Genomic DNA, 25,893 nt, shown 5'->3' on the forward strand with positions numbered 1-25,893 from the left:
AGAAAGAGTACAGAGAAAAGCAACAAAGATGATTAGGGGATTGGAGGCTGAAACACATAAAGAACGGTTGCTGGAATTGGGTATGTCTAGTTTAACGAAGAGAAGGACGAGGGGGGCCATGACAGCAGTGTTCCAATATCTCAGGGGCTGCCTGAGGGAGGGAGTCAAGCTATTCTCCAAAGCACCTGAAGGCAGGACAAGAAGCAACAGATGGAAACTAATCAGAGAAGCAACCTAGAACTAAGGAGAAACTTCCTGACAGTTAGAACAATTAACCAGTGGAACAACCTGCCTCCAGAAGCGGTGAATGCGCCAACACTGGAAGTTTTTAAGAAGAAACTGGACAGCCATTTGTCAGAAATGGTATAGGGTTTCCTGCCTGAGCAGGGGGTTGGACTAGATGACCTCCAAGGTCCCTTCCAACTTTATTATTATTATTATGGATCATCGCACAGTCAGCCAGATGTTCAGACTGGATTTGGCATTTTGTCTATCTATCGAGTCCTTACCCAGGACCTGGGATAGGCAGATGTAGATGTTTGATGGTATTACAGGTATCGTCGCAGGATGGAAGCAGTTCCTAATAAGGCCGCCTTTTGCAATTGACTAATAGCAAATTTGTCAATGCCAATGGTGTTTAAGTGGTGCTCCAGTTGTTTGGGGATTGCACCCAAGGAGCCTATGACTATTGGTACTACCCTTGCTTGCTTTTGCCACAGTCTTTCTATTTCTATTTGTAGGTCTTTGTATTTTGTTATCTTCTCCAGTTCTTTCTCGTCTATTCTGCTGTCTCCAGGCACTGCCCCGTCCACTATCCAGACTTTTTTGTCTTTCTTATCGACAATTGTTAAGTCTGGGGTGTTATGTTGCAGGTGCTTGTCTGTTTGAATTCTGAAGTCCCAGAGCAGTTTAATTTTATCATTTTCTATAACAGTGGTTCTCAACCTATGGGTCGATCGACCATTTTTCGGGGGTCGCCAAAGGCGGCGATCTGCCATTTTCCGCGGCGCCGTGCACGCGCGCCGCGCATAGGGGGCGGTGCCGTGCATGCGCGCCACGCATGGGGCGGCGCCGTGCGTGCGCGCCGCGCGTGGGGGGACCGCGCATGCGCATCGCGCATGAGGGCGCCGCCGCGCATATGCGTCGCACATGGGGGCGTCGCGCATGGGGCCGCCGCCGTGCATGTGCAGAACGTTTGTGTGACGGGGGTCGCCGTCACACAAATGTTGAGAAGCACTGTTCTATAACTTTCTCTATTTTATGATCCCACCAGTTTTTGCTTACAGGCAAATGATATTTTTTGCAGATCTTCCAATGCACCATTGTTGCTACTTTGTCATGCCGCTGCTTGTTGTTGTTATTATTATTATTACAGAAATTGTGCAGCTACGTGGGCAATTTCTACACATAGTATAGTTGTACATTTCTGCAAGAAAGGGGGGGGGGAAGCAGATTAAAACTCAGCCAAGAAAAATTATGAGTTGTAATATTCATTTCAGTTTGGAAGCAAACCTAAAGCATCAATGAGGTTTTTATTCACATTTTTGCTCACATTGGCTCTTCTCAAAAATTGCAAGCATATAAATAACATTTGCAAATGAAACTCTGACTACAGACTTGCAGAACAACAGAGGATTTTTCATGGCATATTGGTCATGTTTCCAAGGCAAACAAACAAAAGACAGCAATTTCTTCTGTCTACATGGCACAAAAATATTTGCCCGCCAAGTCAAAATTTATTACTATTTCTTAAAAATACTTTCCTGATCAGTGGGTCCAAATTTGACTATTAAAACTGTGTTCCTTTTATTTGTATAAATTGTTGTTGAAGAAACGTACTGCAAGATTCAGGTTACAAAAATGTGTATCTGACTGTTAAATCTGTTTTCTTTTCCTCCAGATTCTCCCCCCCCCAACTCCAATAAACTTTCAAGAACTGATTTCTGCTAGGGCAGTGGTTCTCAACTTTTTTAACGCTGCGACCCCAAAACCGGTCGTAAGTCGAGGACTACCCAACCGGTCATAAGTCAAGGACTACCCAACCGGTTGTAAGTCAAGGACTTTCCCTGCCCAGGAGCGCCACGCATGCGTGGTGCCGCCCCCTGCACCGGCCGAGGCCTAGCTGGCAAGGGGCAGAGACGGCGCAGGCCGACCACCGGCTGGGCCAGCAGCTGGCCCAGCCCAAGGCAGGTAAGGCACCCGCTGGGCCCCACACGCACCAGCAACCCTCCCTACGCCCGCCGCTGCCCCGCTAGCCTTACCTTGGCCACCGCCTGTTCGGGGCGGCGGCAGGCAGGCCCAGGCGCTCCTGGGTGGCCACGGCAAGCGGCAGCAATGGCGCAGGCCGATCACCAGCTGGCCCAGCCCAGGCAGGTAAGGCACCCGCTGGGCCCCACGCGTGCCAGCAACCCTCCCTGCACTCTCCGGCCTCCCACCTCCCACCCCTGGCCCTCTTTTACTTATGTTTAGTAGTTGCTCAGCAGGAAGGGAAGCTTTCCTTGCAGCACCGTTTGCAGACTGGGGCTTTTGGCAGTCTCAGCAGGGCAGAGACAGCCTGCCTGGACAATTCCTATTGGCTTTGAGAAAGCCAATAGAATTAGACTCTATTCAAGAGAGTCTATTCTATTGGCTTTCGAAAGCCAATAGATTCTATTGGCTTTCGAACGCCAATAGAATAGAGTCTCTTGAATAGAATCTATTCTATTGGCTTTCAAAAGCCAATAAGAGGGAGTAGCACAGCTAAAGAAAAGGGGAAAAAATGGCAGACAGCCTTGGTTGGCGACCCCCGTGAAATGGTTGTTCGACCCCAAATGGGGTCGCGACCCACAGGTTGAGAACCGCTGTCCTACGGCAATATGGTTCTCTGAAGTGTAACATAGATCAGGGGTCCCCAACTTCTGTGCTGTGGACTGGCACCAGGCCGCAGCATGCCAGAAACTGGTCCCCGCAAACAAGCAAAGCCTCATCCGCGGGATGCAGGCAGTACATGAAACCATGTCCCCTCTGGTCCGCAGAAAAACCTCTCCATGGAACTGGTCCCTGGTGCCCAAAAGGTTGGGGATCTCTGACATAGATCAAATAGTGATTATTAAAATATGCTGTGAAATTTACTGCCCTTCATGGTTTATGAAGCTATATCCAAAGGTCACTGTAATAATATCCTCATTCCAAACAAATAGACTAATAGCATTGGTGACCATTGTAGTATTTCTGGAACTGTGCATAGTTCACTTAAAAGCAAGATGAAAACACCAGCTGAAATTTCATCCTGAGCCAGTTCACAAGTCTTTCCACTCTTCTCAGCAACCTGATAATTAAATGAGTATATACTGTCGCCCTGCCTATTTAACTTATATGCAGAGCACATCATGAGAAAGGCAGGGCTAGATGAATTAAAAGTTGGAATTAAGATTGCCGGGAGAAATATCAACAACCTAAGATATGCAGATGATACCACTGTAATGGCTGAAAGTGAAGAGGAACTAAAGAACCTCTTGATGTGGGTGAAGGAGAGTGCAAAAATTGGCTTGAAATTCAACATTAAGAAAACCAAAATCATGGCATCTGGCCCTCTCAATTCCTGGCAAATAGATGGGGAAGAAATGGAGGTAGTGACAGATTTTATTTTCGTGGGCTCCCAGATCACCTCAGATGGGGACTGCAGCCAAGAAATTAAAAGACACTTGCTCCTGGGGAGGAAAGCTATGGCAAATCTAGACAGCATACTAAAAAGCAGAGACATTACCCTGCCAACAAAAGTGTGTATAGTCAAGGCCATGGTTTTCCCATTTGCAATGTATGGATGTGAAAGTTGGACTGTAAGAAAAGCTGAGCGCCAAAGAATTGAGGCCTTTGAACTATGGTGCTGGAGAAGACTCCTGCGAGTCCCTTGGACTGCAAGGCATTCAAACCGCTCAGTCCTAGAAGAGATCAACCCCAACTGCTCTTTAGAAGGCCAGATCCTGAAGTTGAAACTCAAGTACTTTGGCCACCTAATGAGAAGGAAGGACTCACTGGAGAAGGGCCTAATGCTGGGAAAGATTGAGGGCAATAGAAGAAGGGGATGACAGAGAATGAGGTGGCTGGATAGAGTCACTGAAGTAGTAAACGTGAACTTAAATGGACTCCAGAAGATGGTAAAGGATAGGAAGATCTGGAGGAACGTTATCCATGGGGTTGCGATGGGTCGGACATGATTTTGCAATTAACAACAACAACAACAGCTAGTGCTTGCTTAACAACCGGTCACTTAGTGACAGTTCGCAGTTACAACGAATCTCTCAAAGCTACTTATGACCCAGTTTTGGAGTTCTGATGGCTACACCACCACCCTCCCTGCAAGTCCCATGACCACATCTTGGGTGCCTGGCAACCAGCTTACCTTTATGGCAAGTTGCAGCATTCCACAGTCATGGGACCACAATTTAGAAGAGTTTCTGCCAGTCTCCAACCTTTTCAGCTGGTTTCCAGCAAAAAATACCCATAGGAATACATTGATTCACTTAAAGATTGTGATGTTTGCATAAACACTGCCACAAAAAAATGTAAAATCAGGTCTGGTCATGTGAGTGCCTCAACTTACTATCATCATGACGTATGATGGAAATTCTGGACTCTATGATGGTTGTAAGTCAAGAACTACCTGTAGCTAAGTGGGTACAAAGCTAGTAACCATACTGAAATTTATGCAATTACCATGTAACACATAGTCATGAAACCTGCAGTAAAACAAATAGACACTAAAGGTGATAAAGATGGTAAATTGTTTAATATGTATTAAACAAGCCACAATTACCTGGCATCATATGCTAACTCATAGAACATATTGGGCAGACTTCCGGTTTTGCGTGGTACCAACCGGTTGTGGGCTTGCAGATTCTCTGCAGCCCTGTGGCTAATTTCGCCCTGCCATGGGACCCTAAATGGGTTTAAGTCACCCAGGAGAGGTGACGAAGAAAGCTATTCTGGAATGGTGATGGCCATTCTTTCGACTTGGGGAAAGCCTTCTAACTCAACAGGAGAAAGGCTGGCTGTATTGCATCAATCAGCCTAAGCTACTTGCAACCGAAGTCCAAAAGCACTAACCAGCATAACTGTGAACAGCGTACTTGAAATTGGGTGAGGAATTTGATCTTCTCTTTTCTATTTTACATTTATTTTCCTGGAAAAGATCCCCAAGAAGCAAAATACCTCTGAAAGGGAAGGAGGGGATTTCCGTCTCATCCTTGTACTAATGGAAGCAGTGAATTAATATTTTTATGGAGGATCAAAATATATCGAAGTGAAATAAATATAAAACCTGAAATTTAAAACTTAAATCTGGATAAATCTAAAATTGTTTTAATGGTTAAGACTCTCATTTCAAAGATAATTGTTCATTTTTGGAAATTGAAAAACAAATAGTTGCTGACACCTAGTGGCAGATGAAGACTATGACAGCTATGACTTTAATATAAGACTTGGCAAAATCTGGCAAAAGCTAATCTGTGTCTGTGACCTTCAAAGCTTTAGCAACAAAGAACAGCTGTGACAAAAAAAGACAATAATCTGGGCTGTAGACAAAGAGAGAATTATACATTTCAGAAAAAAATCTTTTTTGAACTATTTGGATTACAAATATCTATCTAATTGGGACTCTAAAACTATTTACAGAGAAAAGATAGGAAGAGGAAAACTCAAATTCTTGGCTATCATGGATCAGAGACATGTAGAAAGAACATATCAAGAAAACATAAATATGTCACAGGAGGAGATATATAGTATACTGCAACTAATTCAAACAACGATGACTTTACACCACAAAAAAATCCAAAACAACTTTGAAAATATAAATCAATCTATTTCCAAGTTAACTCTACAACAACAAAAATTCCCAGAAAACAACAACAGAGAAGGAGCAGATAAAACAGATAAATGGATATAGAATTGAGAATAGAGACTTAAAGATGGAACTTAACAAAACAAGGAAACATGATTTAATCTTAGTGGGAAAAAAATCACAAGAATTGGAAAAAACAACTTATCCCTTAAGACTACAAAATAAATCTGAGGACAAGAAAACAGATTGGATAAAATGGACTATAGAGATATCAGGAACATTGGAGAGAAAGGAAATGATAAGAGAAGCGGAGAGAAAGAAAAAGAAAAAGATTTTCAACAAATATGGAAAGGCAGAAGTTCCTGATTTACTTTTTATATCTACAGCAACATTTACGAACATACGGAAAAACCTTTTGATTCAGCAAAATACATTGATTAAGAAAGATACTGGGCAAAAGAAAAAGACTAAAGTGGAAACTAAGAAAATGATGGGACTTACCAGAGAGAATACTTTAAAAAGAAACATTTGTTGGAATATGGTTAAAGAAATAGAAAAGTTTTGGAATATATATGTCATTCTAAGAGGGATGAATTCTCTAAATATAATATGGTATGCTTTTCCCCTTTTTTGTTTTCTTTCTTGATATGAGTAATATAAAAAGTTGAAAACTTAGATAAAGGAAATGTTTTAGATATTTAAATCTGATTGAATTTAAGAAAATTATAATGGATAAAAATGTTTTGAATAAGAGTTAAAGGACTAGATGACTAGATATATTAAATGGAATGTTTAAAGATTAAACATATTTTTAATTATGGTTAAAAAGAATAAGAAATTTAGGAAATAAACACATATTAGCTTAGGAGGGATATATATTTTAAGTAGTATGTTATTTTTATGCTTCTTTACTCTTGATTTTTTTTATTTTTTTCTACTGTTTTATCTATTTCTTAAGAAATGTAAAAGTGTGAGATGATTCATATGGAAAAATAGAGTTAAATTCTTAAATGTAATTAATTTTTGAGAAAATCTTAACCAGTAAGAATATCTAGAATTTGGTGGGAGAAACAAAATAAAATAAGGACTGTAACAGGATCTATGATAAGGCAACCAGAATGATTGGATAGAAAAGAAATATTATATTGATGTGATTATTATTTTTAGGACTATTGGGAAAAATTATATATTTAATTGTTATCTATCAAAACAATAAGAATTGTATTAACTCAATGTTTGCAAAAGAGGATATGTTGGGAAAAGAGGAAATCAACTAAAACTATTATGTGGATTATAGAAATCAATTGTTAGTGATTGTTTTACAAATGTAACCCAGACAACACACTGTTCACCAATTATTAAGTGATTTATGTTTTTTAAAAAATCAATAAAATATATTACAAAAAAAGAACATATTGGGCAAACAAATGGTGTAATAGAAAGTAAAATACCTATTTTAACTTCTACTATAGAATAACCCCAAACAATTATCCAGCTTCTAGATAATTTTTATCAATCAATTTTTTATTATGGTCATAGACTAGCAGAAGAAGGGTAGAATAAAAACAATTTTAAAAGCTAAAAAATATAAAATACACAAGTTAAAAACATTTAACTGAGCCATGGTGGCGCAGTGGTTAGAATGCAGTACTGCAGGCTACTTCTGCTGCCTGCTAGCTGCCTGCAGTTCGGCAGTTCGATTCTCAGGTCGGTAAAATGAAGACCCAGATTGTTTGGAGCAATATGTTGATTGTATAAAACCTGAAGAATTTTACCCAATATTTTACTCTGGAATAATGCTGAACTAGTTATCAACATTGTTTGATTGTACTTATTCAAACTGTTGCAAATCCACTGGATTTTCATACTATCTAGCACACAATAGTATCCCTATTGCTCACAAAATAGATCTTATCATGTTGCTGAGATGAAAGTGCATAGCACCACAATATTAGTTTGATTGGTTAATCCAATCCAATCCAATCCGACCAAATCACATTGTGATTTACTATGTATAATGCATGAATCCAGCACACAGTAACAATATCTTCTTGGGAATTTCATTTGTAGACACATTATAAAAAAATGCTAGTAAATTTTTTATCTGGAAATGAAAACATAAAAAATCTTTTGCAGATGGTGTACCATCTTCCAGGTTACTCCTTTTATATCTAAACACAAAAACTGTTCCTGACTTCGAAGAAGCTAGATCATATTCCATGCAGAGAACATTAGACAATTTTTTAAAAAAAAGATATGCCTTTTCCATCTTACATATTTAAATATGCAACTCTAAATATCTCTTAGACCTGCATTCAATTATTCATTATTGTACTTTATATTAATGGTAATAGACCCTGAAGCACTCAGATAAGTATAAGTGTATAAGTATATGCTCCTCTGCTCCTGAAAGATCCTGCTATTTTTATTTTCCAAAAACATTTGAGAAATGTCTTAAGTAATATCAGGAATATAAAATATAGTTCACTTACTGAGCGAGGTTCAAGGATGTTAAATGTCATAGCATTAAAACAATTTCTTCTTAATGCAAGTAGCACCATGTCCCTGGCAACTTCAGTACATTAGATTAAGAAACACAGTTCTCAAATTTCTTTCTTCCCTTTTGAGATTTCCACTTAAATATTACACTACATACATGTATTACACTGAATCAGCATCTGGTCTGATGGTTTTAGCTTAGTGTGTTGAACAAATCTAGTCATTTATTCAATAAACCACAGTTAAGCAAAGCATGTCTTAGCATGGTATGTTGACCCAATCTCTTTCTCTCCCTCTCTGTACATATTGACTTAATTAGCATGGGTGCCATGCAGCGTGGTCTAAATAATATAGCTCTTGTTGATGTCTGGGGCCAGTGGGATTAATTTTTTAAAAAATAATTATACTCCTGGCATTATTTCTTTGAAGCTCTTAAATATGTCAGAACCTAATACACTACAGCTGTTGTAGAATAATGATGCATCTAATGTTTTTATTTTTAAAAATTGTTTCACATACGCTTTAAAATATAAATAACTATGCAGTTTTTCTGTAGCTTTGCATGCATCGCCACAGTCCCATGAAATACTCACTGAACTGGAAAGAAGAGCCAGCTGTTGTTGCTATTTTTAACATGACTGTCTAGCTCTAGCTGATTTCTATTTCTCACCAATCATGGCAGCTTAACCTATGGGACAGTATGAAAACTACTGAAATGGGTGGAAATTGTATTTTTAAAAACAAAGCATTGTCTGCTTCCCAGCAAGCTTTAGGAGAGAACTTATATTGTAACTAATACTATTTTGTACTTGTTAACACCCAATTTGTGTGCATGAAGGCTTTTTTTCTCTCTCTCTCTACCAATCAATGTAACGGTACAGACACAACTTTAAAGTAAGCCATTTTTCTCTTCCCCTTTTTTTCTAACCAATTTACTTGAATTAGAAAAGATGTGGCTACGTTAATAGTAATTATAATAAAAAAAAACAGCTACATGCGCTACCAGTTCTGAAACATACACTTCTAAGGATTTATCCTCAGTACATTGAATTACAGAACTCATTGAAGTTAACCTTCCTCAGCCAGATTCTCCGGGTCTTAGACCTCCCAGTCAGCATGGTTTTTGGATGGATACTTTGGTTTGTAAAGGCTGGGTTAAGAATGAAGGCAAATTTTAGACTGGAATACTAGATAGTTCTTCTATGTTATTTTAATATGTAGAAATCCATAGTAATCATATATAACAGGTTGGAAATGAAAGAACTATCTACATTACTGAAAGCAGAGTAACTTTTACCCATAATTATAAGGTTGTTGATAATGATGTTGAACAGTACTTTAGTTTGTTCTTTGATCTGAACAAAGTAGAAAGCAATTAAAATTAAGCCTTAACTTTTCCTGATAACCAATACGCTTGGCTACATTTTAACAGACATTTGTCATAAACATAATTTATTTCTCTTCAGTAATAGAAATAAAGCTTGTGAGATTACAGCAAGAAGTAAAGCCAGTGTATACATAGAGAACAGATCTTTGGGAGGGAGTACGCACACAGTATAATTGCTAAGTAAACATTATAATATTCCACTCTTCTCTAAAATGGAACTTCCTTCCCCATCAGACCAGATAGCCCATTTTTTTTATTACTCAGTCAAGTGGACAAAGACTTGACATTTTTTTTCCTCATCCATCTATCCTCTGTGTAGCTGCAATGTTTTCTCAGACAGAATAAGAACCTACTTTCTAATTTAGAATATCGGTAGTACCCTGCATGTATTGTTGGCACTGATCCACATGTCTATGTGGACAATATGGGCTTCCAAATAAAGCACAACTTAAAGAAATGGACTAATGATTATAGTGTTACAATATGTGAAATGGACACTATACCTTTTAAAGTAGTGCTACTGTAGGAATAGCAGCTTTAAGAATAGGTAAAACCTTTGGATGAAACATCCATCATTCTCTCCTACCTCCCTCTGCCTTTTCTGACTACTGATTTCTAACTTATAAATAAAATATGATCAGGAAAATTACTTTTATCAAAGATGGCTAAAGTCACTGATGCATCTGCTTTGCTGAAATGAATAATGAATTCCATGAGAAACAGCTAAGGAATTGCTAAGGCCCAGAATGCAGGTGACCTAATTGCTAACTTACCATTATTGATTAAATTTCCCTGAGCCTTTGGAGAAGATATTTTTAGTTATCAGGTGACCATGTAGGCCTATAATTTATGCTGATTTTTTTTATTTGGTAATTTTATTGATGCTACCTTTGTGAGTCCAATGCCTTTGCTGAAAAAATGTTTTCAATAATAAGAAAAGGACTTCACAGGGGGAAAAAAGGGAAACATTAAGCCCTCAAGAGTGCAGGCTGGGCCAGATTAAGGTTCTACACAAAGGCCAGCAGTGGTGCTTCTCTGTTCTCCTGCTGCTCTTAACTCAGGAGCCTCCAACTCCTGGGCTACGGATTGGTACCAGTCTGTGGCCTGTTAGGAACCAGTGTGCATCGGCTGAGATGAGCTGTAGTTGAGCAAGTGAAACTGAAACCATCCCCCCTCCTGGTCTGTGGAAAATTGTCTTCTACCAAACTGGTCCCTGGTGCCATAAAGTTTGGGGATCGTTGGCTTAACTAACAAGATGGTTAAGACTTAATAGGTACTGAGAACTAATGTTGAGGGTGGCTGTGACTCCCTGGGGGAAAAACCTGTGGTGCCCCCCTTCCCTTGGTGCCCTAAGCACATGCTCATTTTGCTTAATGGTTAATCCAAGGCTCAGTAAAGAAAATGAAATAAAATCAGTGTGGATAGAACAACAGTGCTATGCCTAGTAATTTTTTTTTTAAATTTTATCTGTTTAGTGCCCCTGAGAGTGCTATGTTGATAAGGATGTTGATAAGGCCATACTTTGGAAAATGGAGCATTCTTGGGAGATTTATGAGAGTTGGTAGGTATACCATAATGGCAATTGGTTTCCATAATTTATTTTATATTGTGTTTCTTTAACAACAGTCTGGCATGTTTCTTAGCTAAATCCAGATTAATACCTTATAGCTGAGCAAACAGCATTTTAGGAAAACAAGGAGTGATACAAGCATGGGTGCATAGCCAAATCACTCCTGTGTGATGATTTGGGGGCTGTATCTACTTTTTCCAAACCCAAGTACAGGGAGATTTTATTCTGAAAACAAGGAATTAACCATCCCTTCTCCCCACACATGTGATATTGCAAATTGCTAATGCAAATTCTACTGAGATACCGCCAAAATAGGGGTGAATAAATGAACCATGGTGATTGGGTTGTCTAGGGCGGTGGTTCTCAACCTGTGGGTCATGACCCCATTTGGGGTCGAACGACCATTTCACAGGGGTCGCCAAACAACGCAGTCCGCCATTTTTTCTCCCTTTTCCTTAGCTGTGCTACTCCCTTTTATTCTATTGGCTTTTGAAAGCCAATAGAATAGACTTTCTTGAATATAGTCTAATTCTATTGGCTTTCAAAAGCCAATAGGAATTGTCCAGGCTGTCTCTGCCCCGCTGAGCCCGCCAAAAGTCCCATTCTGCAAACGATGCTGCAAGTTGTCTGCAGCGAAGGCGAGCTGTCTGGGAGTTTCCACCACTCCCTGCTGAGCAACTACTAAAAATGTAAGTAAAAGGGCCAGGGGTGGGAGGCCGGAAGGCGCAGGGAGGGTTGCTGGCGCGCGTGGGGCCCGGCGGGTGCCTTACCTCCCTTGGGATGGGCCAGCTGGTGGCCCAGCCGGCGGTCGCCCTGCGCTGTCGCTGCCCCTTGCCAGCTACGCCTCGGCTGGCGTAGGGGGCAGCACCACGCATGTGCAGCGCTCCCAGGCAGGGAAAGTCCTCGACTTACAACTGGTTGGGTAGTCCTCGACTTATGACCAGTTGGGTAGTCCTCAACGTATGACCGGTTGGGGGTGCGGCATTAAAAAGGTTGAGAACCACTGGTCTAGGGCATTCCTTAGTTATAATTAAGCTATGTTTAATGTGCTATGCACATGTGTTTTAAGTTTGAGATTACCTATGAGGAAATTCATGATCACTGCTTCATGATTTAATAAACTCCGTCTAGCTTAGTTCAGAAAGCACCAGAAATAAAAAGTAGCAGTATCAGAAAGTGATAAAGGTTTAGAATCTCGATATTGCCATTGCTAGCCTCAAATTGCTGTTTCTTACCATCTATAATAAAAGTGGCTGTTGCTGTTCCATAAAAATACTACTGCTATACTATAGAAATGTTATTTGAGAGTATTAATGGTTTTTAGACTTCATTATTTATTTATAATTCCACTAAATAAATAAATAAATAATTATATTGTGGAGAGCAATGTATGATATACTGCCAAAGACAAAGTGCAGAGAAATATTTATTGAAGCAGAACCTACCCTGCAAGTTCTCCCTTCCATCTTCATATTTTAGCTGGAGGGCCACTTTTATCAAATAAGTCATGGAATAGGTTACGAAACTCAGGTGGCTTATGAAGAAAGCTTATGCAGAAAAACTATCACCAATTTAAAAAAAGCACAAAACCATACAGAGCTTTAAAATCTGAACTTCTGAATTTTCTCTCTAGATTTTCTACCTTTTAATCATCTAACAGTATAAAATAATAGTTTAATTTTAAGAATATACATTTTTTAGGCTTTTTTTCTTTACCCATCCATTTATATATGTATGTGTTTATTTATAGAGAATAACAAACAGAAGCCAAAAATTTTAAAAGCAAAATATTTTGATTTTCATCTTGTTCAATTTGTTTTATCTCTTTTACTCTGGAATTAGATCCTGTGATTTTATTTTTATTTTCTTTCTTTATATGGTCGTAAGACTAATCTATAAACTAGCTAATCTACTAACTACTGCTTCAAGAGGCCTCAGCTTGGATGATCATATCTGATATCCTTCCTCTACCAACAAATCATCCTCTAGGAATATTCCATCTATTCTGTTCTGTAATTCCCACATTGACCCAATTCTTTTTAATTTACATTAGTTCAACAAGAGAAGGCAAAAGCCAAAATATTTTGCTTTTAACCTTTCATATTTGTTTCATTAGTCATTCCAAAAAAGCTGTTTTTTCATATTCTTATTTCCTTTTCAGAACCATAGTTCTTTTCAAGTTCTGTATGATACCTTAAGTATTTCTTGTACACTGTGAATATTTAATATATAGATATTTCAAATTTCTATCGATTCTGTAAGACACAGAGATAAAAATTATTGCTAGGTGCTGTGCATTGTTTTGTGAATTATCACATCTGAAAATCAGTACCTAGTTTTTTTGATGACATTGATGAATATTTAGCATTACATTCTCAAAATACTGCAGGGGGAAAATGCTTATTGAACTTTAAAAGACAAATTCAACTTTCTACATAGAAAAGATTGCTGTACTGATTTGGATTATGAATGTGGACAACAGTTGAGTTAGATTTCTGTCTGCTATATATATATATGTTTGCATGAACTTTATCAGCTGCACTAACTCTTGGATCCTGTTCAAAATCTTGACTTTTAAACACAGTCATGATTTGTAGCTGCTCTTGACTTTTAAAGTCCTTTATCAGTTTGGCTTGAAGCCACCCAGAGTCACCTTGTAGGGGAGATGGGTGGCATAGAAATTTAATAAACAAATAAATAAAGTGCCTGAATGAGTACAAATCGACATATAGATTCTCTGCTGAGATCCTTCCTATCTCTGTTGGCACCTGAGATATGGTGGTTAGTTATCAGGGAAGGGTGTTGTTCTTTTTTAAGTAAGAAACTTTGAATTTGACATGGTCTTTGCTGTATTTACTCTGATGTTTTTCATGTAGGGCTTTTTGTTAATTTTTTCCCTTAAATTTTAACTCAGCCTACTCCTACCTGGCGTAGCTGTGGACCACTATCCTCAGACAGAACTGTAGACGATTTAGCTCACATCTGAGAGGACTAAACCATTTTAGCTTTTCTTACTTAGATTTTTGCTACTACTCTTACTTAGTAATTTTCAATATTTAATTGTAAATGATCTCATGGCTGTGTTCCACTATTGTGATGTAGTGGTTAAAATATTGGACAAGTCCCAAGAATATCCAAGATTTAGTCTACCTTCAGCCACAGAGGTGTATTGGGCAAGTTTAGGCCAGTCACTCTCTGCCTACCTTATTTCATGGAGTTGTGGAAAAAAATAGAAATGCCATGAAATCCTGAACAAGAGATGGAATGTGAATCAGTCACATATTTTATATTTTACTCATTATTTTACAAACATTAATAAACTATATCAAGGCCTGACAAATCACCCTATAATTTAGTATTTGTCTCAGTCATGTAGTTAAGAAATCATAGTTTAAGACAGGGCTTAATCCAAATCCGATTAAATTGCTTAGAATATTGGGTGAACGGGGCCAATGTAACTGAAAGATAAATAAATCCCGATGTTCACAAGCGGGCATGCGAACTCTTATTGCAATCATTGTGAATGTATCAGCGCCTCCGGTCAGAGTCAAGACCAAATTGATCCATAACAACCAGGAGACCACATTAATAGTTAGTGTGGCTTTTCGGGTATTTCCCCACAAATTCTTGTTCTTTAGTCACTTCAGTGGGAGACTGCGGCTGCTCCCGGAAATGAATGCGCAGTACACACTTCGTAGCCTGGAACACAACTGAGTCCATTATTTTGCGTGCGCGTGGGCTGCAGCGAAAAGATTGCCGTTTTTGGTCACCAAAGGCCTGGGCCAAAAACAACCAATTACCTAGCAGCCCACCTCTGCCATCTCCCTCGCCGTGCGATTGGCGGCTGCGCTTTTAAGGGCAAACACCGACGTCTGTGTTTCATGCACCACTTCCGTTTTAGTTCCCTCCGCCTTGAAGATGACAGGTTAAGGGGAGTCGTTTAACTTGATACAGCAGCCGCCGCCGCCGATCCTCCTCCTCCTCGAGGCCCACTGCTGGAGCCCTGACGTGAGTGGGAGGAGACACCAGAGCAGGACTCTTGCGAAATACACCATTTTTATTTCTTTTAAAAAAAATCCCACCAGTACCGCCAGAATTGAGCTCCCAAACCCTTCCCCACTCCCTGGCCCAACCCCACCGCCCGAGGAAATAGGTGGGTAATATCTGCTGGCTTGGAAAAGGAGGGGGTGGGAGAGTAGCTGCTCCTGCCACCGCCGCCCTCTTGCCTGGCTTTGTCTCCTAAAATAGGGATTGCCTCGAGAAGGCCTCTGCTTGTTCTTTGCCGGGCACCGGGAATGGCGCGCGCGCGCGCGCCAGTGTTTTGGAAGTAGCTGGTGCTGGGTGGTGACGGTGATGAAAGTAGAAAGCAGCCCCAGGGGAAAATACGCTGCGGTGACATAATGTAGTCACGTCCTTTTCTGTAACGCTGCTGTTCTGCTTTCTCCCATCCTCGTGTTTTTCATTTAATACTTTTGCTTTAGTGGAGGCCGATTTTAGGCCCCTGCTTCTTGTTGCTTTTTCAACTTTTTTCGGAGCCGCACAAAGCCTCCCTATTTCCTTCCCCATCCGGCCCTTGCTAGTGCTTCCTGGGGGAGGTAAATGCAAAATCGGAAACGGTGCTGATGATGGCATAAAGTATGTAAGTGTGCTAAAAAAGAAAGCATTCTCCCCTCCCCCCCCAAAAATAAATCCTTCCAGCTTGTGGAGGGAGTAGCTGAAGCCCTACCTACCAAAAGCTTTACAGAACTTGTATTCCTCTTTCTCTTATCCTGAAAGCATTGCAACTCCAAAAAGACTGTGAGCCAAAGAAATAAGCAGGCCAGTTCTGACTGGAGATCTCCAGAAAATCTTAAGCCTTAGACTAGACTGAAGGGGTTGAGGGTACATCATAGAAGATGCATTGGGAAACGACTGTTTTTGAAGACACTGGAAATCGAATTTCACTTGAAGGGCCCCTTCTGCTCACTTACTGCCTTAGATGGGAGGTGAAAGAAGAACTGGTATGCTGTCCCTTTTGTTCTGGAGCTGAAGAATGCATAATAATGTGGGCTCGCAGGGTAAATTGATCTATAAAATTGCCAGACGCATTTTAGCCTAGCATGGTGTGTAAATGGAGCCAAGGTAGTTAGTTCATGATTATATGTATCTCATAAACTCTGAGGACATAGTTGAGTTTGTAGGGGTAAGTAGATCCTGTAAACTTAACGTTACATGGACATCTTTTGTTATAACAAAAAATGAAAGCGTTTATTATGCATTCATACAAATTGTGAAGGAATAAGTACGGGAAAATTAGATTGCTATTTATGTCTTGTATTGTGAATTACAATAGAGTCAATCTGGAGTCTGATGATTCCTACATTGAAAAAATAAAATTATACTTTTATGTTGTGAAAGCTAATACATTTCCTTTATCCCAGTAATCCACTTGTGTGTTGATTTTATGGGTCTGTTTTATAGATCCCATAGGAACTGTAGGCCATGGAGAAAATCAATATGCAGCTCCACAGATTTTCCCAAGTGATCCCTTATGGTTTGTTCTTATTCCATTCCTGCATCTTTCAAAATGCATCTTTTCTTCTGTTCCTCAAATTTTTACTTATTTTTCCAGAGCACTTGAAATAAATAAAAAAGACCAAAAAAGAAAACTGGTATGCTGCAAAGCATCACTCACCAGCCCAAGGTGGCTTCTAGGCTCCAGACAAAACCCATGAATTTGATTGGTGGTTACAGTTCATTATTTGTTTATAAGTATTTAATCTGCCCCCAAAAACCTAAAGCTGAGTGGGGATAGAAGAAAGCCATCCAGTAAATGCTTTTGTTCCCTACAGCAGCTGTTTTGTAATATTCTGTCATTTTGCAAGATCATCCATAAATATGTTCTCGCAGTTCCAGTTAGTGGCCATCAGATTGAAAACATTTAAGTTTTCCAATGTTACTTCTTGAAATAAAATTAATGATTTGATACACATTTTAAGACTAATATATAATTTTGTGCATTTTTGTAATTCAAATGAAAATACATTTGAGCCATAAAAGCTTATATTAAAATGGGTATTCTGTAGAGTGCCCAGACCTGTGTTTGCTACAGTGACCATCTCTTTGAAAAATAAAAACAAACCCTTAAATGTTTTTACAAAGCCAGATGTAATCTTACCTGGTTTTTGCACAGTACATTGTTAAGCATATCTATCAGAAAGTATACCCACTAAATGCAAGGAAACAATGAGGAGGAATAGCATTGCAGCCCTAACATGCAAAAGCAACCGAAGCATGGCAGAAAAGAGAAGAACAAAATACAAAAATGAGTCAGTTTCTCATTTATATTTCAAACTTAGAAATTGCCCGTATTACTCACAAAGCAAATTCCAACATTTCTTTAAAGCTAAGAGCAAGAAAGAAGAAAAGATCCTCCCTCTCCCAGTTGGGGATGAAATCAAAGGAGCCTCATATAGAAAGAGACTCCTTGAGGAAAGCAGCCAGCAGCTCTGGGAGAGGGAGAGAAAGCCAGAGTAGCATTTATTATAAGTGGTCCTAAGGAATTCTGCCTTTTAAAGGAAAGCAGTGAATTCCCAGGAAAAAGGAGGAGCCGGGCTGGGGGGGGGGGGGAATGGTGTGAGCCACTCTAATCTCTGCAGCAGCCAGGCGTTTCCGTGGTGGAGAAAGGGGAGGAGAAAAGGGTGGTGGTGAGGCAGAGTTTTTGACCCTCCTCTTTCATTGATGAAATTTAAATCCTTAGGTTTTTACCTTGAAGACAGTTTCTCTGAGTCATTTATTTCTGAAGATTGATCTAGGAAGAAAGCAGGGAACAATCAGGGATAAAATCATTTTTTTTACGGGGTGGGTGGCTAAGATGATTATGATTAGACTTTTATTTTTTCTAAAAGAGTATTCTGTTGACGATATGTAAATGTGGAATAACAGTGAGGGAAGTATCCGCTACATCAGGAGAGAAGTCAGTTTTTTTAAAAAAGCTCTTATTTTTCTGAGCTTTTCTTGCATAAGCTGAAGGAGAGAGTGTCTTAATTTTTCTACATTTCTACAAGAAGAGTATTTATTTTCATAAAGATACAAAATGTCATCATTTGTAAAAGGTAAGTATAAGCATGCTAATTTCTGTAGTGCCAGAATTTGTATGTGGTTTGTGGCTGTGCGGTTTTTGGGGGATTTTTTCCCCCCAAACAGCTGTGCTGTGGTTCACAGGCAGCTACTGAGGTAGGGTGGTAATGATCAGAGGCTGTTTAAAAGGGTCATCAGTTGGATTAAGTCAGCAATTCTCTTGTTTTGAGGGTTGCTTAGGTGATAGCAAAGCACTGCCAGTCTCTACCATTTTGTGTGTGTGTATGTGTGAGAGAGACTGTGAGAGTGGGAGGGGGGAATATGTGAGTAGGATTTCTTTTCTTTCTCCAAATGTTAAAAAAAAAAGACTAAAACTAGACTGAGGCAGTTGGAGCTGCTTGCCTTCAGTCTGGTAAATTAAAGAAGGGTTTGTACTGAGTACTTTATCAGCTGGCTTCCCATTAACATATTGGTGACATAAGTGGTTATTAAAGTTCCATTTCTCCTAGGTATTTTACAGCCGTGCATGTCTGTATACGTGGTTTGAAAATCCTGTATTGTGAAATTGCCCACAAGCAAACATTTTTAGCTTGATGACTGATGCATTGCTGTGACAAGGAAATAATTTAATAGTGTGCTTGTTTCACAGAAATAATCTCGTCTCTGTTTTATGCCTCAAACCAAATATATGAAGCCTTCAGTACTAGAAAGGAAAGTGTGTAGACTATTTCTAATAGGCAATACATAGAAAACCAGGTAGCAGTTTAGTTCTGAGTACTACTATCTACCCCAGTGGAGTGTGACAATACCTGGTGGATTATAGTTATAGAATAATCTTTGTAACAACTGAGCAAAAAGCTAAGCACTGACATGACTGACCCTTAAAATAGACTGCTTGAAAGTGATCTAATGAACTCTGCACAGCAAAACAAAAATGCCTCTCCCCCAATGTTAAATGTTTTTTTAAGGTTTGGGGTTGCTATTTTTTAAGTCCAATACTGGAGGAGGCCATTTTGTATAAAAATGGATTTCATTATATTTTCTAAAATCGTGTTTTCATTTAAAAGATAATCTTAGTTGTAGATGGTTTTATTCATATTTCTCCTACATTCATAGATTATGTTGTTGTAAACAGAGATTAAGTATTAGCAATTGCTAATATAAGTTTAAACTTTTGTGGCCACAATGTAACAAGACACTTTTTCTGTACTATCTAGGATTTTTAGTGGAGGGTTGGTAGATTTTACTTTTCTTTTTAATGCATTTAAATGTATGCAATGTCTTACGTGCTTTTTTTCATTTTGTTATGGTGAAATAAAATGGTGCATTTATTTTTGCCTCCAAATTTTGGCATACAATTTTAGGATGAATTGGGGTCATGAAAAGGGATTTAGCACACTACAGCTTTCTATCCTTTTGATAAGCTTTTCACATTATCAAAGATAAGCTTTGCCAGAAAATCACATTATCACTTAGCAAATCTAGGCCACTCTAATTAGGTTAAAACTAAAAAGTGTTGTCTATGTGAAATAATTTTGTTTATATACACTGAATAAAAAGTTAAATCTAAAATACTTAAAGCCAGTACATATGCTGGTCCCCCCCCCCAGATGAATGCATTCAGGTTTGATGTTTAAGTGTTTAGGTAGTGGCTCTGAAAGATTATGTTCATGTATTTATATTATTAGCAGGAAAGTGGCAGAATTGAAAAGTTCATGCTGTACAGAAATAATATTGAACATATTTCAGCAATACATAATCCAGTCATAATTTCTTATAAATTGCTAAAGCAGATTATGTAGGTACATGGTAGAATTTCCAAATCCATAAACTGTAGTTTATAACTAAATATTTAAAATGGATTAAATAAAACTGTTTAAAATTGAATTTAAAAACCTGAGAGGCAGTGGGAGGAATATTCTTGATACTATTCTGCCTGTCCAAGAGAACTTGGCTTCTGTACTTCTAGAGCAGGGTTAGGCAACCTTGGCTCTTTTATGACTCGTGGACTTCAAGTCCCAGAATTCCTGAGCCAGCCATGCTGAGGGGAAAGGGAAAGGTTTCCAAGCTGAGCCATGCTGGCTCAGGAATTCTGGGAGTTGAAGTCCAGGAGTCATAAAAGAACCAAGGTTGCCTATTCCTGTTCTAGATCAATAGTCCACTGAAACATATGTGTTTAAGTAAAAACAAAAAGGGAAAAGGGATAGTATTACCCACCCTAATTATATATAAAGTAGCTTATTGGATCCTCAGTTTCAGATTCTGTATCATGAGATATACTGTAAATACACCTGTGATTCTTGTCATGTTCCTTACATCTCTTCTAGATACATACTTTTTGTTTTCTCATCCTCAGGCATCCCTCAGCCTCGGATAGATTCTGTACTTTAGATATGGCAAGATGTGTTTTTCTATCTCCTTACTTAATTTTAATACATTTGAATAAAATTTACAGCAGTGGTACAGAACTTGATGTGACCAGATTTCAGCTCCCATCTGTCCCAATTAGCATGAATCATAGCAAAAGTTTTTGGTAGTTGAAGCCCAGCATACATATTTAATCCAATTTTGGGTTATCTGTCCCTAGTCTGACCAAACAATTCTGGAGTGAAACTAGGTGTGTGCTTTCCTTTCTCTAGCCTCACCATTGTTTTCCTTCTCTACCCGCTTCCACCCACCCTGCTCATCTCATGTATTGTAATTCAGTACCCTTGCTTTTGGGTCCACTTAAAATCACCATAAAGTCAGAAGCATCATCCTGTGCCATGTTTTTCTTTTTTTTTACCAGATAGGACTATAAACCAGGCTGATTAGCATAGTACTGCAGTGCTTATAATACTTTCATATTCCTGTTTCATTTCCTTCTCTTACAGGTGTGAATGTAAACAAAAACTTGTCTCACACAACATTTATAAATGTTCAATTGTGTTTAGTCGGAAAACGGTTTAAAATGGACTTTGGGAAGGGCAGATTTTTATAATAAGTAGTTTCTTTGTTCACAATTTAGTTGTATTTGAAAGCAGTAGAAAGGTGTCATGCTACTTTGTTTTAACTAGAAGTGTACTGTATCTCTCTCTCATCCAGTTTTGAACTGATATTGAATGCCTGCTTTCACTAAGGGTAAAGAATGGCAGTGAAAGCACAAAAATACCTTGAACTTTTGATTGGAGCCATACTGCTTTGCTATCCAGTTGACTCCTTTAGAAATATCTTCAGAGTTCCAGATGTGGTGAGAACTGTGCCAGTTCTTTCCTTATGATCTGAAAACAGATAAAGCAGACTGAATGTGGGATCCCTGAAAGAGACAAAAATCTTTATCTTTCTATGTTTCACAATTTTATTATTTATTTCAAAATTAGTTTTTTAAGATGGAATATCTGGTCCTTTTCCTTTTATTTTATTCTCAAGAGCTTGGTGCTAAATGTAGGATGGTTGGAGATTTCTTACCTTGTTTGTTTGTATCTGAATTCCACTGTCTGGATTTAAAACCAGGACATATTTGCAATAGATGTGATGAAGCAAGCCTTTCTTCCCAGATTTGCGCAAACATTTTTACTTGCCTGCTTCACTATATTTGCTAATCCTATTGGGCAATGTGGGCATCATCGTTTTATTGCTACATTGGAAATGAGACATGCGGTTGGCAAAAGCAGTTGGGAAGGCAAACAATTGAAACAAACCTCATTCTAAGATCATTTTATCAGGCAATTGTAACTTCCTGGATTATTTTTGTGGGAATTGGGCATAAATCTGTTGCGTGGCTGAAAGCTGGTTCTACTTACAATGAAATTAAAATACATTAAGAGATATATTACCAAAACAAAACTAAATGTAGTCACGGTGACATCTGCAGTTGAATTTAAATGTTCCTTCTGTAAATTGGGATAATTTCCACAATATACAATTTTCAAGTATGAATATAGCAAACCTGTTTCCAGATCTAATGAAGTACCCTTTATAAATCTCAGATAGCAGCATTTCGCAGCCCAGAAGCCAGAAAGAGTGTTCAACTCCCATATGTCTAGCTATCTTGAGAGCCGGAAACCCAACAAATCTGGAAGGCATCCTCTTGGGGAAGAAATCTATCTTTATAATGAATCATATGATTCATTACGATATGACCACATACATGCAGTCCAGTTAAATTATTAAGCAATTGTATTTTTGCAATCTGAAAACAATCGGACCATACTAGCCCTGATTTTTTTTTTTTTTTATTGAGAGCTTTTGTGAAAGGTACTTCTTCCTTGGTTCTTTCTGTATTTTTTATGACTTTTCATCTGTTCTTGATGGTCCATTAAACCTCTGGACCAGATTTCAAAGACAGGAAAATATGACTTCACTCTAGTAGTGTAAGTTCTACTACTCCATTAATGTAGTAGTGTAAGAACTAAAGAAGCTTCTTGGATGGGAAGCAAAATGTCTTTAAGGAAAAGCAAAGAAAGTCTAGTTGCCATTTGAAAACGCCCCTTTGGGACAACCATGACTTGGATGACTGAAAATCTTCATAGACATTAGTGTAACTTCTTTCTCAGCAGACATTGGCTAACATGGTGTTGTTTATATTATCATTATCAATCAGTTTCCAAGTCTCTTTAACTTGTATATGTGCTAGTTGAAGAAACCTAAGAATTCATAATTGTGTGAAGGAATAGAGGATCTTTAGTATAGAATTTTAGGTACAGAACTTTTGGGATACTACCATTTTTTTAGTCTTTTTAATAAAACCACAACACCTTGATACTAGTATTGTATTGTAGAAGTCTGATCACTCCTTTTTAGGCTAATAAATTTTAGTCTCTTCAGATGTAGCCATCAAATGCATTGGAGTATGATGAAATAAGTTGCACGTCATGAAAGCTAATGTCTTTTAAATAAATGTATTGGTCTGAAAAGGGGTCATCAGATTCCTAATTTTTGGATACTGTAGACTAACACTCTTTTCCTACAGTATTTAATATTGTTAAGTATTTAGTTATAACAGTAACTTGCAACAAATTATTCTCTTTGGTTAGATAGAGTGGAAAATCACTGTGCTTCACATCTATTCAAAATTAAATAGATTCTTGTCTAGTTTTCTGTTACCCACATAACAAGTTAGAAATTTCTTTCTAACCACAGGACAATCACTTAAATATGAGCAAGCAGTGTGCTGCAGCTGCCAAAAAGGCCAACACAGTGCTGGGCTGCATTAACAGACGGATAGAATCAAGATCACGTGAAGTATTAATACCACTTTACAATGCCTTTGTAAGGCCACACTTGGAATACTGCATCCAGTTTTGGTCACCATAATGTAAAAAAGATGTTGAGACTCTAGAAAGAATACAGAGAAGAGCAACAAAGATGATTAGGGGACTGGAGGCTAAAGCATATAAGGAACGGCTGCTGGAATTGGGTATGTCTAGTTTAAGGAAGAAAAGGAGGAGGGGGGACATGATAGCAATGTTCCAATATCTCAGGGGCTGCCACAAAGAAGAGGGAGTCAAGCTATTCTCCAAAGCGCCTGAAGGCAGGACAAGAAGCAACGGATGGAAACTAATCGAGAGAAGCAACCTAGAACTAAGAAGAAACTTCCTGACAGAACAATTAACCAGTGGAACAACCTGCCTCCAGAAGCTGTGAATGCTCCAACACTGGAAGTTTTTAAGAAGAGACTGGACAGCTATTTGTCTGAAATGGTGTAGGGTTTCCTGCCTGAGCAGGGGGTTGGACTAGATGACCTCCAAGGTCCCTTCCAACTTTATTAATATTATTATCATGTTACTTTGATTTTTTTTCTAATGTACCTTCTCTTCCTCGTGCCAATCGTAGATTCAACTTAAAATTACAAAACTTGCTTATAATGCTTATTGTGATTGTGTGAGGTGTATGCCTGCATCTACAGAACCCAGCAAAAGGTTTTCTGATTGTTTTTCATTATTCCTGCTTGCTTTGAGGACATAAATTTCAGCACTGAATTCTTCTATTCTGTAATAATAGATATATTATGGTATTCTTCTGACCTACAAGAGAGAACTGAACATTTTAGTAAGAAAATACTAAATATAAGCTGTATGACAGAATTGAAATAAGAAAATATTATATGTGCTCTAATATAAGGAGCAATGTTAAGCAAGTTAAAACTATTTACTTATAACATGAAAATGCTTTAGACCATTGCAAAACTGGAAATGCTCTTATATGGAACAGGAATAGTCTTAAAATGAAAAGCAGAACTTGTGTGTAGAAAAAAAAAGTTCTCTTTGTGAGTAATGATGTACTTCACTGGAAGTTTCTTTTTATTACAAATAATATTGGGCAAGTCAAATTGACATTTATATCTAACACTCTGGTTTTTCTAGACTTTTCATGCAAAAATAACCAGGTTTTTTTTCTGAGACTATCAATTATTTAAATGATTTTAAAGTAAACTGTTGATTCAGTTTTCAAAGACTCAGCCTGTTATAAAGAAAACTAGAAAGGCAAAATATAGTGCTTCATTAAGAAAATAAACATAGGAAGAAATAAAAAATAATGTCTTCACTGAGAACTTTTCCAGATTTGGAAAACATAAGTACCGTAAATGCCGGCGTATAAGACGACTTCCGCGAGCGCTGAAATCGGCGCCAAAGACGGGGGTCGTCTTATACGCCGAGTCGTCTTATACGCCGGAAATACTGGTAGTTTCCGGCATACAAGACGACGTTCTAGGAATGCGGCCCGGCTATAAAGACGGGGGTCGTCTTATATGCCGGGTCGCTAATACGCCGGCATATACGGTATGTTATTATACAGTCCTGCACAATGTATGTTCTTGAACCAATAGCATGGAGCCTGACAAATATAATCAGTTAATTTAATATTGTATGGTGTTCTGAGCAGTTCTATAAATTTTGAATAAGCAATGTTTTTAGATTCATCTTAGAATTTGATTGGGATATTCATTGTGGATTATACAGTTCTTGTTATATAACCATTTAACCAGACAGCCAACTGCGTTTAAAAATCATTTTTCCATGTGATTGAATGGAGGTGGACAATGAGACAGATAACTTCAACTAAGTGGGTTGAAAAGAGTAGTTGTGGAGGATTTAATTTTTAAGGATGAAGAGTTAGTTACCTAAAAGTTATAATGTAGTTTTGAGTTGATATGTTGCAGTACATTAGGGGAAAGCAAGTCACTGTGTTCTGTTTCTTTGACATACAAATTAAAATTAAAATAAAATGCTACTGCTGATTTATGATGCTTGATATCTTGGATTGTTTCTGTACTATATGCCAGCTGGTTTTGGCTAATTTTCTGTTTAATGGTGAAAGATTATCAGATTTTTTTTCTATCTAGAATCTTGTACTTAAAAGTAAAACCTAATAATGGATAATTCCTCTGTTATTTTTGCATGTGTAAACTAAGTGCCTTAAAATGTAAATGTAGGTAAAAAAAATGCAGTGATTCACTTCATGTTGCTTAGTAATAACTGAACCCTTGAACCAGAAAACACTAAGGGAGAATGCTGAGGGATACAGAAAAATATACTAGAGTTTATCACCAAGTTTCTACCTTTTTTTTGTATGACATAA

At 38.2% G+C, this 25,893-nt stretch overlaps 1 protein-coding gene across 5 annotated transcripts in view; it reads left to right on the forward strand.

The window, feature by feature from the left end:
• Positions 1-15,162: 15,162 nt before the first annotated feature.
• Positions 15,163-25,893, forward strand: part of UGP2 (UDP-glucose pyrophosphorylase 2) — a 31,679-nt gene continuing 20,948 nt past the window's right edge. The window contains exon 1 of one of the 5 annotated variants that reach the window (XM_039343018.1): positions 15,163-15,282. Coding sequence is in view for 3 of the 5 variants with exons in the window: in XM_039343013.1 (XP_039198947.1) it covers positions 23,680-23,731 (52 nt within the window). In the remaining 2 variants the exon portion in view is untranslated. The other 4 variants (XM_039343016.1, XM_039343014.1, XM_039343015.1 and 1 more) reach the window with 4 other exon arrangements.

The sequence above is a fragment of the Crotalus tigris genome, unplaced genomic scaffold (assembly GCF_016545835.1).
Source record: "Crotalus tigris isolate CLP2741 ecotype Arizona unplaced genomic scaffold, ASM1654583v1 scf7180000017831.1706817, whole genome shotgun sequence".
Taxonomy (NCBI): Eukaryota; Metazoa; Chordata; class Lepidosauria; order Squamata; family Viperidae; genus Crotalus; species Crotalus tigris.